The 19,762-nt window shown below is 34.4% G+C and overlaps 1 protein-coding gene across 3 annotated transcripts in view; it reads left to right on the plus strand.

The window, feature by feature from the left end:
• Positions 1 to 19,255, plus strand: part of Slc4a4 (solute carrier family 4 member 4) — a 335,968-nt gene extending 316,713 nt beyond the window's left edge. For 2 of the 3 annotated variants that reach the window (XM_027950854.2, XM_071614332.1), the window contains exons 21-26: positions 3,326 to 3,394; positions 5,953 to 6,126; positions 8,176 to 8,337; positions 11,914 to 12,010; positions 14,256 to 14,335; positions 15,046 to 15,135. In XM_027950854.2, coding sequence (XP_027806655.1) covers positions 3,326 to 3,394; positions 5,953 to 6,126; positions 8,176 to 8,337; positions 11,914 to 12,010; positions 14,256 to 14,299 — 546 coding nt within the window. In that variant the 3' untranslated portion in view covers positions 14,300 to 14,335; positions 15,046 to 15,135. Of the gene's footprint in view, positions 1 to 3,325; positions 3,395 to 5,952; positions 6,127 to 8,175; positions 8,338 to 11,913; positions 12,011 to 14,255; positions 14,336 to 15,045 lie in introns of all 3 variants that reach the window. The other variant, XM_071614333.1, reaches the window with a different exon arrangement.
• The last annotated feature ends 507 nt before the right edge of the window (positions 19,256 to 19,762 follow it).

The following is a 19,762-nucleotide window of genomic DNA, read 5'->3' on the forward strand; positions in this document are numbered from 1 at the left end:
CATTACTTAGCTCCCAGTCACCCCTATCTCTCAGATCCCAGTGAGAGCTGTGCTTAGCAATTTCAGGCTCATTGACTTTGTCAGTCAAGATCATGTTAACGATGACATCAGTACCACATTTATTGAGTATCTACTATGAACCATGCCCTGGAATAGATCTTTTCTGCTATGTAATCTCTATCATAGCCACTTTCTAGATGAGGATACTGAGGATAAGAGAAGTTAATAATTTTTTCTGAGTTACACAGACAGTAGCTAGAAATCAAACCCAGGTCAGTCTGACTTCTATACCTATGTTCTTTATCAGAGTCTCACTCTGGGTTCTACACACACACAGACCCTTACATTGCTCTTACTCCTGTCATGAATTCTGGGTTAGAAAACTACAGTCTCCCCTTATTAGCCAACTTACTCTTTTCGCATTTTTCTTTCTGAGAATGTTCTAACACTATCAATAAATCAAAGGTATAGAACTACATTTACCAGAAATTGAAAATTTGACATGACATGATCTAAATATATTAAATCTTTGACTTCATCTCCAGTTTACTAATCTATCTGGTTATAGGATCAATAACTTAACTTTTCATTCTTCATGTTTATTAAGTATAATACTATTTTATAATTATTCCCATTGCCTTTCTGAGTGTGATTAATTATATCATTTTCTTTGCATAATTTTGTCACTTGGAAATTCTTGATTTGCCTATAATCCTATTGTACCTTGTGTTTTTATATTTTGTGTCCTCCTGTCTATCTTTGTAAAAATGTATACCTATTACTATGCATGTCATCCTGGTTTAACTTAAGAGGCGGGGTTACACCACTTGCTCCCTGTTTCTACCTCATAGTCCTTGCAAACATCTGGGTTGCATAGTCTACTGCTTTTAAAGCCAATGGAAAAGCAAACGCTTTCCCGCCACCATTAATTAAAGAAATTATTAAGATCATATATGCTCATTAAAAACACACACACACATTAAAAACTTATTCTTCTTTTCCTTCCTTTTGTGATGAAGGATTCTAGTATGATTAATTTTTCAAGAATGACCTTCTTATGTGAACTCATGAACCAAATTCAATAAAAAATATCTTCTAACACAATAATTCTGTCAAGTTCCATCAAGAGTTCTATACTGCCACATTTTTATTAAGATATTGTAAAAATATGACACATTTCATAAGACATTTGTATTATATTGAAGTTGACCAAAAATCTACTTCATAGCTTTCCTTCCCAACAAAAGTGTATTTCAAAACAATATTTATTTCTAAACCTATATTCCTGCCCACATCCATGTCATTATGTGTTAATGATACCTTCTGATTTTATTTTGTGATAAATTTGATCATATCTATAATTATAAATTATAATTATGATTACAAATTCAGAGGGAACAGACATAAAATCCAAGACACAATTTTCCTTCCTTTTGATGTTGAACCACAGTAGAGAAAATATTTAGCTAAGTTCAGGTAAGGAGTGAAGTTTAGGCCAGGAATGGACTCTTGGAGATACTTTTTACTCATGCTAGAAAAATGATTTACCAGGATTAAAAAGTAACTACCCTAAGAATTCTAACTAGTTTTTCATGAATGAACTATTTTTCCCTTTTCCCCTTTTGTTTTTCTTCCCTTCCTCTCAAAATTAAAAGTGAAATAATAGAGAAATCATCATATTCTAAGGAAAATGGAAGATTCTTTAAAAATGAGTTAAAGCAATAAAGTGGTCTCTGTTATTTATTTATTTATTTTTGGTAAATGTATGCAGAATTGTAAGGGATGGAAACACTCCCATTCTAAAAGAATAGAGGCTTGTGTGCCAGCTTGGGTGACTTGAATGTGCTATGTCCACCTCTCTGTGGTGACTGCTGGGTATGACAGCAGCCTGGCTTCCCCTCATCAGCACGTCTTTCCCACCCCCTTCAGCATTTCAGGCCATTGTTTTTTGTTTTCTTTTCTGAGCTCAAGATCAAGATTAGTTATGTTAAAATTGTCAATCCTTTTAAAAAGAAGCATTTGCTATTTTATAGAAATAAATATTTATTCCATAGAAATTCAACCATTCTACGACTAACCAGTAACAAAGATTGTCATGACCTGTTTTAGTATTCACTAGTTCTCTAATGGTGGCTTAAGGATCTCTTGAGACAGAACTTCACTAGACAGTCACAAGAAAGGATGCTAGGGCTAGAGTGGGGAGGGACTCATTAGTAAAGTGCTTGCCTAGAATGTGAAAGGTTGTGAGATCAATCCCCAGCACTGGAGAGAAAGAAAGAACAATGTTTGCAGGTCCCTGGATTCAGTTCCCAGCTACTGGAAAGAGGCTGCTAGAAATTATGAAATTATGCTTCACTTGATACATGCAGTAGTTCTTCAAAAATTACTCTACAGCCATTCCATGTTTTCTGATTACAGTCGCTTCCTTTGTATGCATTTGGTAAGACTGGCCTTAATTGACTTGCGGTTTTAATATTTTAGCTTTGAAAAATCCTGAAATTGCTTGAACTTCTTTTCAGAATCTCATGTTGACAACCTTTTGTTGTCCTGAGAAAAGCCTTCCCAGAATCAGAATCATGCTTGATGTGTTCACATTTTGCAGGTCTAGGAAGAGGTGAAATGTACAGATTTCACATTAGAATTTCTCATTATTAAAACACTTTGTATTAATGTAAAAGATTTTTTGCTGAACAATGCATGAAGATGTATTAATTGAATTTTAAAAGATGGGTATTAATCCATGCATGTAATTAATTGCTTCCAGATGTTCCACACTCCTTTTAAGCCATGTTCTCTTTAGTTCATCCTCTTAATATTCCTGAGAAGAAAGGGACAGTTGTTTGATGTTTATTTTATTGAAAGAGGCATTTAGCCACCAAGTTGATACCATTTAGCAAAAATTGTACAGGAAAAAAATCAGCAGAGTGTGATGTTATGGAAGGATCTTGGTCTCCAGAGTGAGGCCACTTGCTCCCTGTTTCTACCTCATAGTCCTTGCAAGCATCTGGGTTGCATAGTCTACTGCTTTTAAAGACAAAGGAAAACCAAACTCTTTCCCGCCACCATTAATTAAAGAAATTATTATTAAGGTCACATATGCTCATTAAAAACACATACACATTAAATGAAAGTTGAAAGTCCCCTTCATCATCCTTCATTTATTTCTAGTACAAAGAGTGTAGAAGTTTATCCACAGAGAAGAAAGAACACTTATTAGAAGTCACTATGTTACAATATCCTGTCTTTGAGCCTTTTTATTTAAATTATTCCTTCTAGTGTTTATGTTATTGTTGTTTTTAACCTTTATCCATTTTTTCCTTCTCAGTTTATTCCTATGCCAGTACTGTACGGTGTATTCCTGTACATGGGGGTGGCCTCACTTAATGGTGTGCAGGTAAGTGTTGTGTTGCAATTGGAGTTAAGTAGTGCAATTCTTGTAGTAATAATGGGCTAGTATTGGATCTTCAAAAACAAGCATTAATCATGAATAGTTGAGTTTTAAAAATTATTTAAATAAATTATATTTATTTTCTACTTGATCCACCTTTTCACCTGCTTTTTGTTTCTGACTTAGTCAACAAAGTTAGCTGGTGTTAACAAACATCATCATAAATACCCATTTTTGAAGCAGGCTACTAAAAGTTATTTGACTAGGGAGTGAGATATAGTCTTTCTTTTCCTTTCTTTTTTCTCTCTTCCCTTTTCTTCCTTCCCCCTTCCTTTTAAGGGCATCTAACTTTTTCAGGGTGTTCTTCAGTGGAGTTGATCTACTTGTAGACTCTACCAAGAACAAGCTATTCTTTATTCATCTGCATTTCACATGGCTGAACTCGGTGATCAGAAGTTTTGCACTAATAAATGATTAAAGTCAATGTGGTTTATGTACTGCTGTTGTCACAACTTTGGTAAAACCAAACCCTCTTTTGTTATATTGTTTCTCCTCCTCCTCCTTTTTTTTTTTTTTTTTTTTTTGCAGTGCTTGGAGTTGAACCCAGATCCTTGGGTATGCTTGGCAAACACTCTACCATGAGCTACCTCTCCAGCCCCGATCTCCTTAAAAAAAAAAAAAAAAAATCATTAGGAAAAAATTTATTAGGGACTTTGTTTTTCAATTGAGGTTTAATTTAATTGGCACCAGGAAACTGGAAGTTCTGCTACTGCTTTCTGGCACCTTGTTAATTGCAGCCTTATTTAGCAGTCAGTAATGTTTTAATGGGAAAAGACTGCATGTTCTGTGAACATCATAAGAATTTATTTGAACTTCAAAATAGTCCTTGCTTTCATTTATTGAATTTAGATTAACTTGGTTTTAAAGTCAGATAGAGCTGGGCAAGTGGCCAGGCCCCCCTCAAAGAGAAAAGGCTACTTTACTTTTCCCTGTTTAGAACCATTGAGTGAGAGTTTCTTTACCGCTGGGATATTTTACTTTTCCCTGTTTAGAACCATTGAGTGAGAGTTTCTTTACCGCTGGGATATTTGTTACAGAATACAAAGTGGGTCTCATAGACTGTGCAAGTTGAATGTAAATGTGAGATTATTTGAGCTCATGCAACTTTTAAACTATAAATTTGTAAAAATATTGTATTTTTAATGTGTCATTGTAAGTATTCTTTATTTCCCTAAATAGAAAAATATGAACCCACTATGACCTTGAGCTGATGGTTCTTATTTTTGTTTGCCCTTAATGACATGATCTAGGACTGCAATTAGATTCTGTGTGTTCTAGAAGCTTTACTGATGGTTGGAGCTCAGTACATGTTAATTAAAGAATCAACCACATCATGATGATGGAAGAAACAGGCTAAAGGGACAGCTAGTGCTAAATTCTGCAGTGCTGTTGCCTCTAATGCCCTTTCACCTTTCCTTACTTTCTCTTGATTCTGTCTCTTTTAGACCCTTTTGGCAAGGTGGATTTAGCAAAAACGTTTTGTAACCCAATCTTTATAAATGAGAGGGGCTCTATCAGTCGAAAATAGCTTTAAAGGAAGAAGGAAAACCCTTTCAATAGGGAAATCACTGCAGAGAAGATTGTCTGTGATAGTGTGGTTTACTTTTGCACTTCTTTTTCTCCAGAAAAAAAAAAAGATATTATTTCTGAGTTTATGCAACATAATTTCAGTTCAGCAATGATTTAATCAGCCTTTTCCATTGCAAGACCCTGTGATGGCTTCGTAAATACCATCCTGTTCACCATCGCTGTCAATGTCAACTCAGCAGTTCCTTTTTGAAGTGCAGCAGCTGGCACATAGATGCTCAATCATTTTAATATCTGTGTGCTAACTTCCCTTAGATTCAAGTATCTATTTGTCTCTGTCTTGAAACCTACTGTAATGTTTGTGTGGCTTTTCTCTTGAAAGAAATGGTAATGCATTGCTGGATATACTAGTCAAGCTATACCATAGATAAGTAATGTTGAATTTATGAAAATATTAATACATTCCCATTTTTAAGTTGTATACTTTCTTTATATCTTTAAAATATCCTTGAAATATATATATGTGATGCATAGTATTATCCCTTTTTCTTTCAGGAAGGACAAGTGAAGCAGAGTAAGATGTATGAGTCAGATATCTTCCTTTAGTATATCATTATTTAAATGGACACAAAACCCTCTCTCCTGAGACTTAGTAGAAAATAGAAAACTTGGAGATGAGCATCTAGAATTTATGATTTTCTCTGTGACTTTATTCTTTGGTGGCACTTTATCTCATGTATCTGCATAACATTCCTCCAAATAATAACAAAATTGAGAAGACTCATACTAGGGTTTGACTATGCTAGACTAAATTTCTGCACTCCCTAACAAGTACCTTGTCCTTCCAAAAGGACATTGCAAAGGATGTTGTTTGCCTAAATATAAATCACTACTGGTTACTTAAGCATAGCAGAAATGACTGTATGAATCGCCCCTTGAAGTAATGCAGTTGGACTCTCTTGCCCTTTCCTCTCCAGTTCATGGATCGTCTGAAGCTGCTTCTGATGCCCTTGAAGCATCAACCTGACTTTATCTACCTGCGTCACGTACCCCTGCGCCGTGTCCACCTATTCACTTTCCTGCAGGTGTTATGTCTGGCCCTGCTCTGGATCCTCAAGTCAACGGTGGCTGCTATCATTTTTCCAGTTATGGTAGGCAATCCTTTGATTGAATCTTCCCATGAGGTTATGCTGATATCACGTGGTTATTGTGATATGAAACACACATATGTTTCTAATGTGTGGTTCTCAAATTTTCTAGCTTTGACCTCATAACTCTGATCAGTGTAATTTAAGTTGCCTATGTCTATGACTGTCTAGGATGAATTGGGCTCCCCTGAATTCAAATACTATTTCAGATTAACCCTGGTCAGTGAACCTCTGTGAGCTGCCATTAACTCATCAGTGAAACAAGGGTAGCATTATTGTTCTTTGCACCAATAATGAATATCAAATATATAGCACAAAGCTTGAGTCATAGTAGACACCAGTGCACATTAGTTATTTTCAAAATATTTTCTAATAGACCCAATCTAAATAAGAGTAAAGGACTTTTAAGTCTCAATAGTAGAAATATTTGGGGACTTGTAAGAAATCCTATAGTGCATTAGAAGAAAGGAAGTGAGAAGTTTAGTGTTTGAAGTATTTGTGGTTTGCATCATGCCAAGTTTAAGGGTAGATTACCTATCCTTGGCATGATATGATGAGAATCAAGGTAAAGCAACTAACATTCCACTCTGAATCAGAAATTTAAAAAGGGAAAGAAGGAATGAAGGCTGTTTTTGGCCTCGTTACTGAATTTATAGCTTCTCCTAGCTCTCTATTTCTTCCAAAAAAAGAAAAGTGCACATACATAACACAAAACAGATTTCAAGGCCACCTCAGTTCTGTCTCCCCCATAATTTTGGAAACAATTTTCATACATTTATCACATTTTGTATTATTTTTTGTAAAACTCCTCTTACTTTTAGCCAAGATCATTATTTTATTTTATATATTTTCTCCAAGGGACACAGCAAAAAATGGTAAGAAATATTAATGGTATATTAAGTCATATTTTTTTCTTAATGGTTCCTTACGTGATTTTTTCCTTAAACTACATTAACTTATTGTAAAACACATTAAGCATGAGAATTGACTCCCACTTACCTGTTAGTATTATCTACCTACCTATTAGGTTTTCTTAAGTCAGGATAAATCGAAGCTAAGCAACAATAAATTTAAAATATATGCTATAAACTACAGCTTGTGCTGAATAACAGTGAGAAAGTGCTTTACCTTTATAAAGTGTCTTTGTTTTTTCAGAGCTTTGATTTGGTCGTGAAGCAATCCTGTAGTACAGTAGGGCAGATGTGGTAACTTCTCCAGAAAATGAAGAAACCGACATATAGAAAGCATGATGTAGATAGAGACAGCTGTTTAATTTAAGGCCAAGCCAGGACTCCTATAACTTGCTGCATACTAATGTGCTGTTGAGCAAACATATCTTTAGTGTGCCTTCAAAAGTAAAGGAAGGGAAAAGGGATTGGTCTTCAAGAGCAAATCATAGACTGAAGACACAAACATCAAGAATACTTGATAGCAGCAGGCAGCTGGGACCCTTTCTTTTTCCTTTATATGGTTTTGTGGCTTCAGATAACATACTTAATGACTCTGGGCTTCTGTTTCATCAGCAGTCACATGGAGATAATAATATCTACTTTTCAAGTTTGTTATACAGAATAAATGAGATAATATTGCCTAAGAGTTTGGCACAGTTTTCAGGCATATAGTAAATATTTAGTTGATGGTGGTGATTGAAGTAGTCCAGTAAGTATATGGTCTAAGCATCCCCAAATACTACCTTATCAGAGATGTCTTGGAGTACTATATGTAATGCTCATTTTCTTGATTTTCATAAACCCATATGATTTTTAAAGTATTGCATAATTAGAAATAATCTACAGGCTTATTTTTCTTTTAAACTTTTAGTTATTTTATTAAAAAATCTAACATGGAAAGAAATGGTTTTGAAAAACTCTCCTTTCACATAAAAATTCTAATTGAATGTGATCATACGTGCAGGGAATAACATGAGTTTCAACTGAGACTTTCATAAAACAACAGTATACAAAGTAGGTCTCTGCCATGCTGCAGTGTCAGTCCTCATTGTGACAATGTCTGATGTGGTTTCTTTTATGCTCTTTGTATTTGCTGTTCCAGATCCTGGCACTCGTAGCTGTCAGAAAAGGTATGGACTACCTCTTCTCCCAGCATGACCTCAGCTTCCTTGATGATGTCATTCCAGAAAAGGACAAGAAAAAGAAGGAGGATGAGAAGAAAAAGAAAAAGAAGAAGGGAAGTTTGGATAGCGACAATGATGATGTAAGGGGCTTTCCAAAATTCCAAAGCTGGTTAAAAAAGCAAATGTGAAAAAAATGTACACTTTTATGCCTGATATGAAAGGGAGAGCTGAGTTGTAAGAATGTTTATCTAGCTGTGTGACCTATCACTGATTTTACTTTCATTTACCCTTTATTTGCTCACTTTGGTTTTGTATATTTTGTATAGAATTTCTGTAACTATAATACATTAATAATGATATAATGCCTTCCTAAAAAACTCAAATATTTAAAGAACTCCAATCTAATAGATAACAGGGAAGTTGCTTAGTAATGCTGTGAAATATATTTGGTTTGTTATTGATAATCCAGGATATATACATGAGATAATATCACAATTGTGTCATTTTAAGTCTAATGTGGACAGATACTGTAATTTCTGCCTTCCATAATCTATATATCTATTTGAGTAGCTCTCAACCCCAGTCTTATGCTGTTGTATTATACCAGCAGTGTATTTATGCTAAACTGATTTGGCATTACATCTGTCAAAAAAAAAAAAAAAAAAAAAGGAAAGAGAATTGGAGTTTGAGGTCTTTTTTTTAAACCTAATTATAGTGGTCAATGTCATAATCCAGTGGTCTTCCTGTAATTAGATGATTAAGTAAAGAAATGAAATTATTGACCATTTATTTTTCTTTAGCAGACTATTTCACAAAAGTACTGATGCCCTGCTAGAGATCTGTAATCAATGCCAAGAGAAAAGCTTGGATTTGTTTTAATGCACACACACGCACATGTGAGCTCACACAGCTTATCCTAGTAGCCTTTTGAAAGGATTGCTAAAATATATTTTCCATGTGATGGGGCTGGGGTGATGGCTCAGTGGTAGAGCACTTGCCTTGCGTGTGTGAGGCACTGGGTTTGATTCTCAGCACTGCATATAAATAAACAAAAAGAAAGGCCCATTGACAACTAAAAAAACGTTTATACATGTATATAAATAAATATATATATATATATAAACATACACATATACACTTTCCATGTGAAAAATCTGTTCTGGATTTTTACACCAAGTAGTATTACAAATGGTTTTTGTGTGTCATTATACATTCTAAAGTGCAAATGTAGTTCATTTTTAGCTTCTTTGATCATGCATGCTTAATCCTAAATTGACATAACATTTTGTTAAAGTGTATATTTTTGTTCCCATTTTGCAGATAAGAAAATTTAGACTGAGAAAATACTTCTAAAAAAGTCATTCTAAAATTTCAAATGTTAAGTTTTTTCAGCTTTGTTGAGGCACGACTGACAAAATTGTATACATTTAAAGAGTACAACATGGTGCTTTGACATAGATATTTGAATCTTTTTTTTTTCAAATGAGCAGCCATAAGTGGCAAATCTAAAATTTAATCTGTGCCTCTCGGCTTATTCTAGTTGATCAATCTGTCTGATTGTATTCTTTTTGTAGAACTTGGAAATAGTACAGTGAAGGAAAGCAACAGACAGAATTGGATTTCAGATAAATTGATCCAATAAGAAAAGGCTAAACATACAAGGCCCATTTAGCTAAAGAGAAAAAAGAATCTGAGGGAGCTTTTGTGACTGTCATCATCTATCTTAAATGAGAGCAGTTATATAGATTTTCTGTTTCCAATGATAGCAGAAAAAGAGAATGTGTTTAAATTATAACAAAGATTAACATGCAGTATGAAGAAAAATGATATGCTTACACATTGACTAGAATTCAGAACTTGAAATGAATTTCTGGACCATTCAAGATGAAAAAAAAAAGAAGAAAGGTTGTCTGAAATATTACAATGATTAAAGCAGTATTTTATCTTGAATTTTTAGAATAGGTACCTCAGTTTATGTCCATGGATACCAAACTTAATATTCATTATACATTATAAATGTATGAACTAATATTATGTAATCCTCTTCTCTGATGTTTTTTAAGGGGGAAAATGAAATATCAAATTTGGGGAATGTTTTAGATTTACTGCTCTAAATGGGCTCCTATGGTGCTCTTACAATTCTTAGATATGGTTTTCAACAAATCACAATAATGCTATTGTTGTATTAATATTTATCACTTTTAAGCTCCGTATTTTCAACAGATATCTTAATAATGGTGTTTGATATTTATCTCTTTTCCTCTTCTTCTTCTCTGCCCCACCCGTATCAAAGCAAATGAACAACAAATATATATATTTGTTTCTAGACAGTGAGCCCAACCAGGCAATTTAGAGTACATTTGTGTAATAAATTCTCCATGTTGAGCCCATTTTTTGAGGGCTATGGATTTGGAGGGTGAGTCTCCTCATGTTCACCTCACCATCATGTGGTGTAGGATCCATGGATACAGGGAACCACATTGGACACGAGAGAGTTACAGTACTACTGCTAATGAGTTGTAGTGGCTTGTCAAAGCTTTGAACCACTTATAGTCATTTCTTAATCTGCCTGATAGACTGTGTTGCTTGCCAACCTGTCCCTCTATAAGTGCCATTATTTTGGGAAGTGCCTGAAATAAGACTTACCATTCTTGACATTGTCATAGGTGAAGATGTGTATGCCATCTTAATTATTTTTTTCTTTTTTTGTTAACTTAAGGATATTGTCTTAGCTCTCTGAAAGAATATTATGGGTCATTACCCTTTGTAAATTCATCATAAAGTAATTTTCATAATAGGCAGTAGGCTTTTTGTTAAAATTTCTTTGTATTTTGACTCTGAGTTCTCATTTATTAAAATTTCAACTAAAGATTGTCTCCTTGGTGCTTAGACTTAAGAGATGAATTGGATATTTCACTCCAACCATAGACTTGAATTCAATATGGTGAATTTTTTTAAGTGGTAATCCTATAGTAATCTGTGATAGTCTGGACCAGGTGGCCTGTTCTTTCAGCAGCCACATGGCTAGCTATTTGATTATGATAATTATTCTGGTTATGATTCTTTGTGTGTCTAACCATAATAGACACTTCCTTTTGTTTTATTTTGTCATGTTATGTTTATGTTTTCAAATATCTTTGGTGCATGCCACTTAAAATGAAGCTTTCATTGTAAAATAGTATCTGATGGAGTATTAAAGTAAAGAAAGTAGGTTTATAGCTGAGTCTATGTAGTGGGCTTCTTGATAGTAGATGTTCAACAAGTCTTACTTGATGTGGAAGGAAATGTGGGACATGATTTTCCTGGATACAGAGAAACATAAAGATGCAAGAATTTTGAAAACATATTATAGTTCAAGAAATTTCCTAGATTTAATCTGTTTTCACAGTGGCATTTGCTCTACACACATAACAACCCAAGTTTGATGATTGGGAATCTAGCTATGGAAAGCTTTACAACTAAGTTCTAGTAACCTCTATTTGGTCTGTTTTAGTTTTAGTGGATTCAATCCCATTAACTCCAGAAGAGAGGAAAACAGATATGGATTAGAAAGATGATGTTGAATTTGAAAAGTTAGCAGACTGGAAATAATTATATCTAAAACCTTTTTTCTTAGTACAATGAAATGATAATATGATAGGTTTGATCAATACTGGGAGATAGGAAGGGCTGAGTAATAAAAAAATTCTAAAAACAGTTATACATTCTTTTCACAGTCTGACTGCCCATACTCAGAAAAGGTTCCCAGTATTAAAATCCCAATGGACATCATGGAACAGCAGCCTTTCCTAAGTGATAGCAAACCTTCCGACAGTGAGTAGAACTAACCTCTTGCATGCTTGCTTGAGTATGATTACACCTGCAGAGAAAATATTTTAGAGATGTCATCTACATTCACTTCCCCTCTGTCTTTCTTTTTTATATGAATATTTATACTTAATTCTTATAAAACATTACTTTTACATTCCCTAAACTTGACTCTTAACTTCTTCCTTTTATCCATAACCTTTAAGTTTTCATTTGGTAATATTCTCTCTTCCCCAAGGCATCATCATTTTTTTTCCAGTTGCTAAACATATAACCATGTTTTTAATTGATTTTTATTTTTATTTCCCACTGATATTTAGAGTTGCAGCTTATAGTACTACATCACTGTCTGTTACTGTTTGTCTTCCTTAGGTTTCAACCAATGACCAAATCTTCTCAAAAGAAATTACATTCTTGGACCTCTCAATGATTAATGAATTAGTTGTTAATATTTAGAATTTGGCAAAATTGCTATTTTCAATTAAATTGGCAATCATAAAACATTAGCACAACTCTTTTTCTTCCTGATTTCCTTATTCCTCTTCTGCTATTTCAAAATCATCTTTGTAACTGCTCTGATCTTCCAGTGGTGATAGCCTGGTGGCTACAGTGTGATGATTTGTGACATGTCATCTTTTCTTTTGTAATTGGGTTAACAGGCCACTCTATGAAGACATTAGTGAATATCTGAAGCTTTTGCAATAGCAAGTAGTAGTTGCCTCTGTATTGCTTTCCACTTTTAGTTCTCATTTGAAGAAAATGCATTCTTTTAGATCCAGATACACTTCAGAGTTTGTTGATCTGTTACAGGAAAAGAGACAGTTGAGACACTTTTAATAGTTAATAATGCAACTTCAACTTCAGTAGAAGGTTAGCAATACCAAAAAGTTTGAAATGAATGACAGTTCATAAAATTTGGGTGTATTAGTTACCAATTGCTGAGTAACAAATTACCATATAACTTAGCAGCTTAATACAAAAAACTTGTATTTTCTCACACAGTTTCTGACACCCAGAAATTTAGGAGCAGCCCATTTGGTAATTCTAGCTCAGGGGCTTTCAAGAGATTGCTTACCAAACTGTCAGCTGGGACTGAGTCTCTGGAGGCTTGATTGCAGCTGGGGATCTGCTTCCAAGCTCATTCCCAAGGCTTGTGACAGGAAGTTTCAGTTCTTCAACCTGTGGGCATGTCCATAGAGCTATATGTGATATGGCTTCCCCCAGAGCCACTGACAGAAGAAAAAAACCAAGATAGAAGCTGTAATCTTTTATAATCAAATCTCAGAAGTGACAAACCACCACTTCTGCCATTTTCTTTTGGTCATATAGACCAACTCTGTTGCAATGCAGAAGGAATTACACAAGTCCATAAATACCAGGAGATGATAGGGATCATTGCAAACTATCTTGGAGGTTGGCCATCACCCTAGGTTTAAAGAACAAAGAATTAAAACAGTCTTACTTTTGTTTTCCAACTTGTAACTATATTTTGTAACTAAGGCTAATTTTCTGCTCACTCTTATCAATGGGATTTGATTAAGAATTTTCTTTCTTATTTGAAGCTCCCCAAACCATGTTCTGAGTTCATTTTTCATTTCTAGGAAATTAATGTCATAGGAAGACAAACATACATGTGTGTAGTGTGTTTGTCTTTGGTTGGCATCTTAATTGGCATAGCCCCTTCTAAATACTAAAAAAAAGAAAGAAAAATCACCAGACAGAATTTCAAATTTTTGTTAAATTTTGTGTGCCAGTTGTTCTTCATCCTCTCAAAAACCCTACAAGAGTATAAACTGAAAGTTGATAGTGATATTGGAAGTTTACCTGAGCAAAATGCACCATGAAAGAACAAAAGCTGAATTGCTTTCTAAGTACTTCAAGAATCCCTCCCCCAGCCCCACCCCATGCCAAGTAACAGCTAGAGAAAATAGTGAATGTTGAAGATGGAAGGAAATTCCAGGGCAAGCATCAGACATTCATAAGATGCTGTCACCTTACAGAAATGATTCCCCTCATGCTTTTCTTATCATAATGACAGCAGTGATCCTTCCCAGAAAGCCTATGTGGAGGAAAGGAAGAGATTGAGACTTAGTTTGGTATATTGTTTATTGGAATTCTCTAAATTTATCTCTCTTCCTCTTTCCAGTTATGAAAAATGCATCAATTTTTATGAAGATTTTAATTTTCACTCCAATTTTTCACATTCACACAGTTCTATTACTTTTGATTTAAAATGTGTTTTTCTTTCCAGGAGAAAGATCCTCAACATTCCTCGAACGCCACACATCATGCTGATAAAATTCCTTTCCTTCAGTCACTCGGTATGCCAAGGTAAAGGAGAGTCCAGTGTTTTGCCGTGTTTGTGTGACGATTACCCCACAGACATGCAGTCAATGGCAGGTTATTGGCAGAACTCCCTGTTCTCTTTCCTCTCTCTGATTTATCTCACATAAATTACCCAAGAACCAAAACTTACCCCAGCTTTTACTAGTAGAAAGACCTCTAAGAGACCTGCTTACTCTTAGAAATAATGGAATCTTTCAGTATCATTAAGTTAAAGTCCAGGATCAATATTAGCTCTTATAATTTCAGGGTCCTGACTGATTTAAGGGTAACTGACATTTCCTGGCATCTCTCATCCAGTTGTTTCCTTCCCTCTAACAAGGCTCTGGAGATGACAGGTCCAACTGTGGATTCTCAAAAGATTGGAAGCTCTGAATATTTTCAGCATATTAGTCTTATTGTCCTTTAATTTCGGATATATTACCCTCTTGGTACTTCCTCATTTTGTCCTTTGGTATGTGTTTTTTTAAAATATAGATATCAAGATCTTGTAAAGTTTTATTTGGATTTCTTAACTCTATTGGCACATTGATCCCATTAACAAAAAAATATCTGTTTTTAATATGCAAGGAGGAGATGAGGATTAAAGAGAATGAAGGTTGACATGTTTGAATTCTGTATGATTAAAAAATATTTGACAGATGATAGAGAAAATCAGACTGACTTACTATTTCTTTTCTTTCTTTTTTCTTCTTTAGTCCTCCTAGAACTCCAGTAAAAGTTGTGCCTCAAATTAGAATAGAACTTGAGCCTGAAGACAATGATTATTTCTGGAGGAGCAAGGGAACAGAAACTACATTGTAACCCGTTCGTCTCTCTTAGAACTGACAGTTTTGTTGTTAATGTTCCTTTTATTCCCCACCCACCTTTTATCTGTTTGTTTATTTTTAAATTTTTGTTTTGTTTCAGTTTTTGGTCACTGGCCAAATAATACAACACTTCTCTCTGCTTCTCTCTTGCATAGGTTAAATCAAGACAATAGTGCACCATTCCCTAAAAACAGCATCTGGGGAATCTCCCTTTTGTTCTTATGTTTTAGATGTGTCCTCTGACATCCTAATTCCTGTCACTCAAGACATGCACAGATCCTGTCCTTTTCCTTTATTAAGCAGAGGTCAAAAGTATTAAGATTTTATAACAACTTTTATTAAAATATTGAAGGAACTTAAAACTTTAGCTTTGGAGCTGTGCTTACTGGCTTGTCTTTGTCTGGTAGAACAAACCCAGCCCTCCAGACAGAGTCCCTTCTTGCTTATAGAGCTCCCCAGGACTGGAAAAAGTGCTGCTATTCTAACTTGCTCTTGCTTATAAACCCTAATCTTAGAGTTATCAAAAGAAGACAAACTAAAGGTACTTTACTCCCTATAGAGAAACCATTGCCATCATTGTAGCAAGTGTTGGAATGTCCCTTTTTCCTATGCAACTTTTTTTAACCCTTTAATGAACTTATCTGTTGAGTACACTGAAGAATATTTTTCTTCCTAGATTTTGTTGTTTAAATTATGGGGCCTAACCTGCAACTTATTTTTTGTCAATTTTTTAAACTTTTTTTTAATTACTGTAAAGAAAATGAATTTTTCCTGCAGCAGGAAACATAGTTTTGAGTAGTTCTACCTCTTATTTGTAGCTGCCAGGCTTTCTGTAAAAATTGTATTGTATATAATGTGATTTTTACACACACACACACACACACACACACAATCTCTAAGGTAAGCCAGAAGGCTAGATCAGATAAAAACACCATGTTTCTAAGCATCCATTTTCCCCTTTCTTTAAAAGAAATTTAACTGTTCAATGAAGGAGCTTGAGGAAAGGAGAGAAATTCTTACACAATGGGGTAACTGATATCCTTCCTGATAATGGTAGCATATGGGCATGGATGCTGATTGTATTACCATGTCAATGTCCTATGCAGTATTGTTAGGCATTTTTAAATTCTGAAATATTTGTGTGTTTGTGTATGTGCTCTGTGTGTGGCTGGTGCATATACGTGCAAAGTTAGAAAAAGAAAGCGTGACAGTAGACAAAGGGCAATGTTATCAAATCTCTTGTGTCGGTTTTCATAAAATCCAAACCACCTATGAAAAATTCACCAGGGCAGTCCATGAAACTTGCCATTATGCAAATAGGGTAAGCATATGTTATTACCCAGACATTAGTCATATAGCAGACATGTTTATAATAAAAAATCCATAAGAATATTAACAGCCCATTTACATACCTATAAAGTATTATAGGAATACAGATAAGTCTATAGAGATAATTTGATGTATACATACTATAATAATGCACACATTCATTGGGGATGCAAAGAAATTATTCTTTGTGATTGGGACACTTAGAATGTATACATATATATGCACATCATACCTATTTGTGTTTCAAAGTACCATATTGAAAATCAGACCTTTATTAATCAAATTGAACATGGTGTTTACAGGTAGTATTTTCAATGTTACATTATATATTGAATGTATTTTGAAAAGGACATTTTACATGGTGACTTCGTACTTTTGGATTCCTATAACCATGATTGTGACATGCAAGTTTTTGGAGGAGTACAAGAAGCAGAATGAAACCTCTTATTTGGGTTTCATAATATGCATTTATTGACCCCCACTCATTCCTATATTAATTAAATTTTAATCCTGCCCTTTTGAAATTTTCATTATAAAAAATTTATTATCCTGAGTTAGATGTTACTTTTGTAGTATCTGGTCATCTTAAACCTTTTAATTTTATACAAATGGACATAAATTATCCTAATATTTTTCATTGAAATCACAGTGGCAAATCACATTTTATTGTGTTAGAACTTCAAAGGTTATATTTTGGCATTATGTTTGTATTTAGAGCTAACCCTAAAATGATGATTCTATATTTTTTAGTTTTCTGTTATCCTAAGTTAAAACTATGTAAGAAGCCTTACCCATAACATGTTTAAAAGCTGCATAGTAAATTCAGCCTAACCCTCATAATGGCAAATTAAAGGCACACCTGTTTATTTTTATAGAAGTTCTAGATGTAATGATATTTTTTTCTCATTGTGCATCAAAGCAACTTAACTCATCATTGTAGAGGGAAAAACTATCTATAGTCCCACTGAGGAGCCCACTTATTTTGTGACTGGTCAGAGGGTTGGTATTCATGATGTGAACACAAAACAGCATCTTACATCTAATGCAAGGACCAGTTTGTGTCAAAGGTTTTTATAGGTCATCAAGTTAAGAGGAACTGAGGTAGTTACCACACTAGTAAACAGAACCCGAGGTCCCTGTGAGCCCCCAGGTTTTCTGTATTCTAACTGAATTTACTCATTGCCTAAGAACTAACCAGATTTTTGGATGGTTTTTGTCTCTATGTAAACTGGACACACGTCCAACAGTAAATATTTTATGAAATACTTCTTTTCTCCCTCATGTGAATTTAGATTCATGTTTCTAGAAGTAATGACTAAACACATTCTAAGTTATGAACCAAGAGTCCTGTGAATTTAGAAACTGAGGGAAGAGATGGTTAGACCAAGAGTCTGTCAATCAAAGGAGTGAATAGTTGCCTCTGGTTTACATTGAGAGAATATCTTGGAGACACTGTTTTCCTTGAGAAAAGTCATTCTCTCTACTATTGGTAACAACTGCTTGGAATCCTGTTTATTTTGTGTGCTGTGGGCAGCATTGTTCCTGCCCCTTCTCCCAGTCAAGATTGAGGGGTGGGTCTGTGGAGGGACTTAACTGATTTGAAAAAGCCAGAAGACAAACACCTCCCTCCTCAGCCCCAACCTGAAAGAATCGGGGGAAAAATTTGTCTGCTGTCCACAATTCAATTTGTGTGTATTTAAAGCACGTGCAGCAACACACACAGAGCAAATCTTTTATCCGCTATATATTGGTGTTTCGTACAGAGAATGATTGTCTTCCGAATTTTTGGTTCTTTTATTTTTAACTGTGTTGAAGTACTTGAAATGTATTGACTGCTGACTCTCTTTAAAAAACAAAACCATTTGAGTTGTATTACAGAGGTTGACATTGTTTAGGGATGGGACAAAGCTTTCTTCAATCCTTTTCATACCACTTAATGATTTTGGTGCAGGAACTTGAGATTTTCTTATTTATATTCCATGATATTTCACATCTGCTCTCACAGGATAAGCATGAAGCGCAGTGGCACCAAGTGGCTAAATACAATTTTTAAAAATAGCAGCACTTCACTTTCTGAAGAGCTTCATGAATTTTCAGATTATGATTTCATTGAACTTCATTGTAGCCCCCCCAAAACATAAAACAAAAAAAAAACAAACAAAAAGAAACCTTTTGTAACATATACTCATCAATCAAGTTGTGTTTTGACCAGAGGTTTGGATATATCTCATTTGCTGGCTCATATTGTTGTGCTCTATGGGTACATACAAAACTCCTGAATTTTGTTTTCCTAGGCAAATATTGCAACTCAGGGCTAAAGTTACCCAGTGAAACTTTTAGAGCCAGAAGTAACTTTGTCCCAGTCCTACAATGTGAAAAGAATGAGTAGTTGCCTCTTTTTAGCCGTTTTCATGGCTGGTACATATCTGTACACATTACTTTTCAGAATCAATACGCACTTTCAGATATTCTTATTTTTATTCTCTCAAGTCTTTATTAACTTTGGAGAAATGATGCATCTTTTTATTTTAAATGAAGTTGATCAACATGGTGGAACAAAATGATAAAGAACAGAAAACATTTCAATATATTACTAATAATTTTTTCCAATATAAAACCTAAAATTCCTATAACATTATAGTATTTTACAGTTTTATGAAGCTTTCTATTGTGACTTTTATGGAATTATGAGATGAAGAAGATGAGATATTTTAGCATTTATATTTTTCAAAATTAAATGTATACTTAAAATAAAGTAACTTTATGCATTTATGAGTGTCAAGTGCTTCTCTTTAACTCTTCAACTCTTCGACTAATTGTCCAATGACTATTATTTTGTTCTTTGCGGTGTTGCAGAGATGAGTATAAAGATGAGTAAGTCAGAGCCCTCACCACCTCCCCCCCTCAGATTTCTTTAATCCATTCAGGCTGAAGGATAATGTAAGTGTCCAAATTATATGAGATTGTTAAGAATTACCTATTTAAATGTTAATGAACTGCTCTCATGCAAGGGTTCAAAGTAAGAAAAAAATGTCAAACTAAGAATAATAGGAACTATTTGATGGAGTAGAAATATTTTCACTGTTTCTTTTATAAACTTAGTGAAATGTAAAATACCATCTTCTTGAGTCTAGGATGATGCGTATAGTCTAGGATGATGCATATACTCACTCTTCCAAGTAAACAAAACACTGCTAAGCTTAAGCACTTATTAGAAAATAATTACTCAAATGAACAAAATCTCAGGATGGCCCCTTTACTGGGCCTACCCAGGCTT

This window comes from Marmota flaviventris, chromosome 7 (assembly GCF_047511675.1).
Source record: "Marmota flaviventris isolate mMarFla1 chromosome 7, mMarFla1.hap1, whole genome shotgun sequence".
In the NCBI taxonomy this organism is placed as follows: domain Eukaryota; kingdom Metazoa; phylum Chordata; class Mammalia; order Rodentia; family Sciuridae; genus Marmota; species Marmota flaviventris.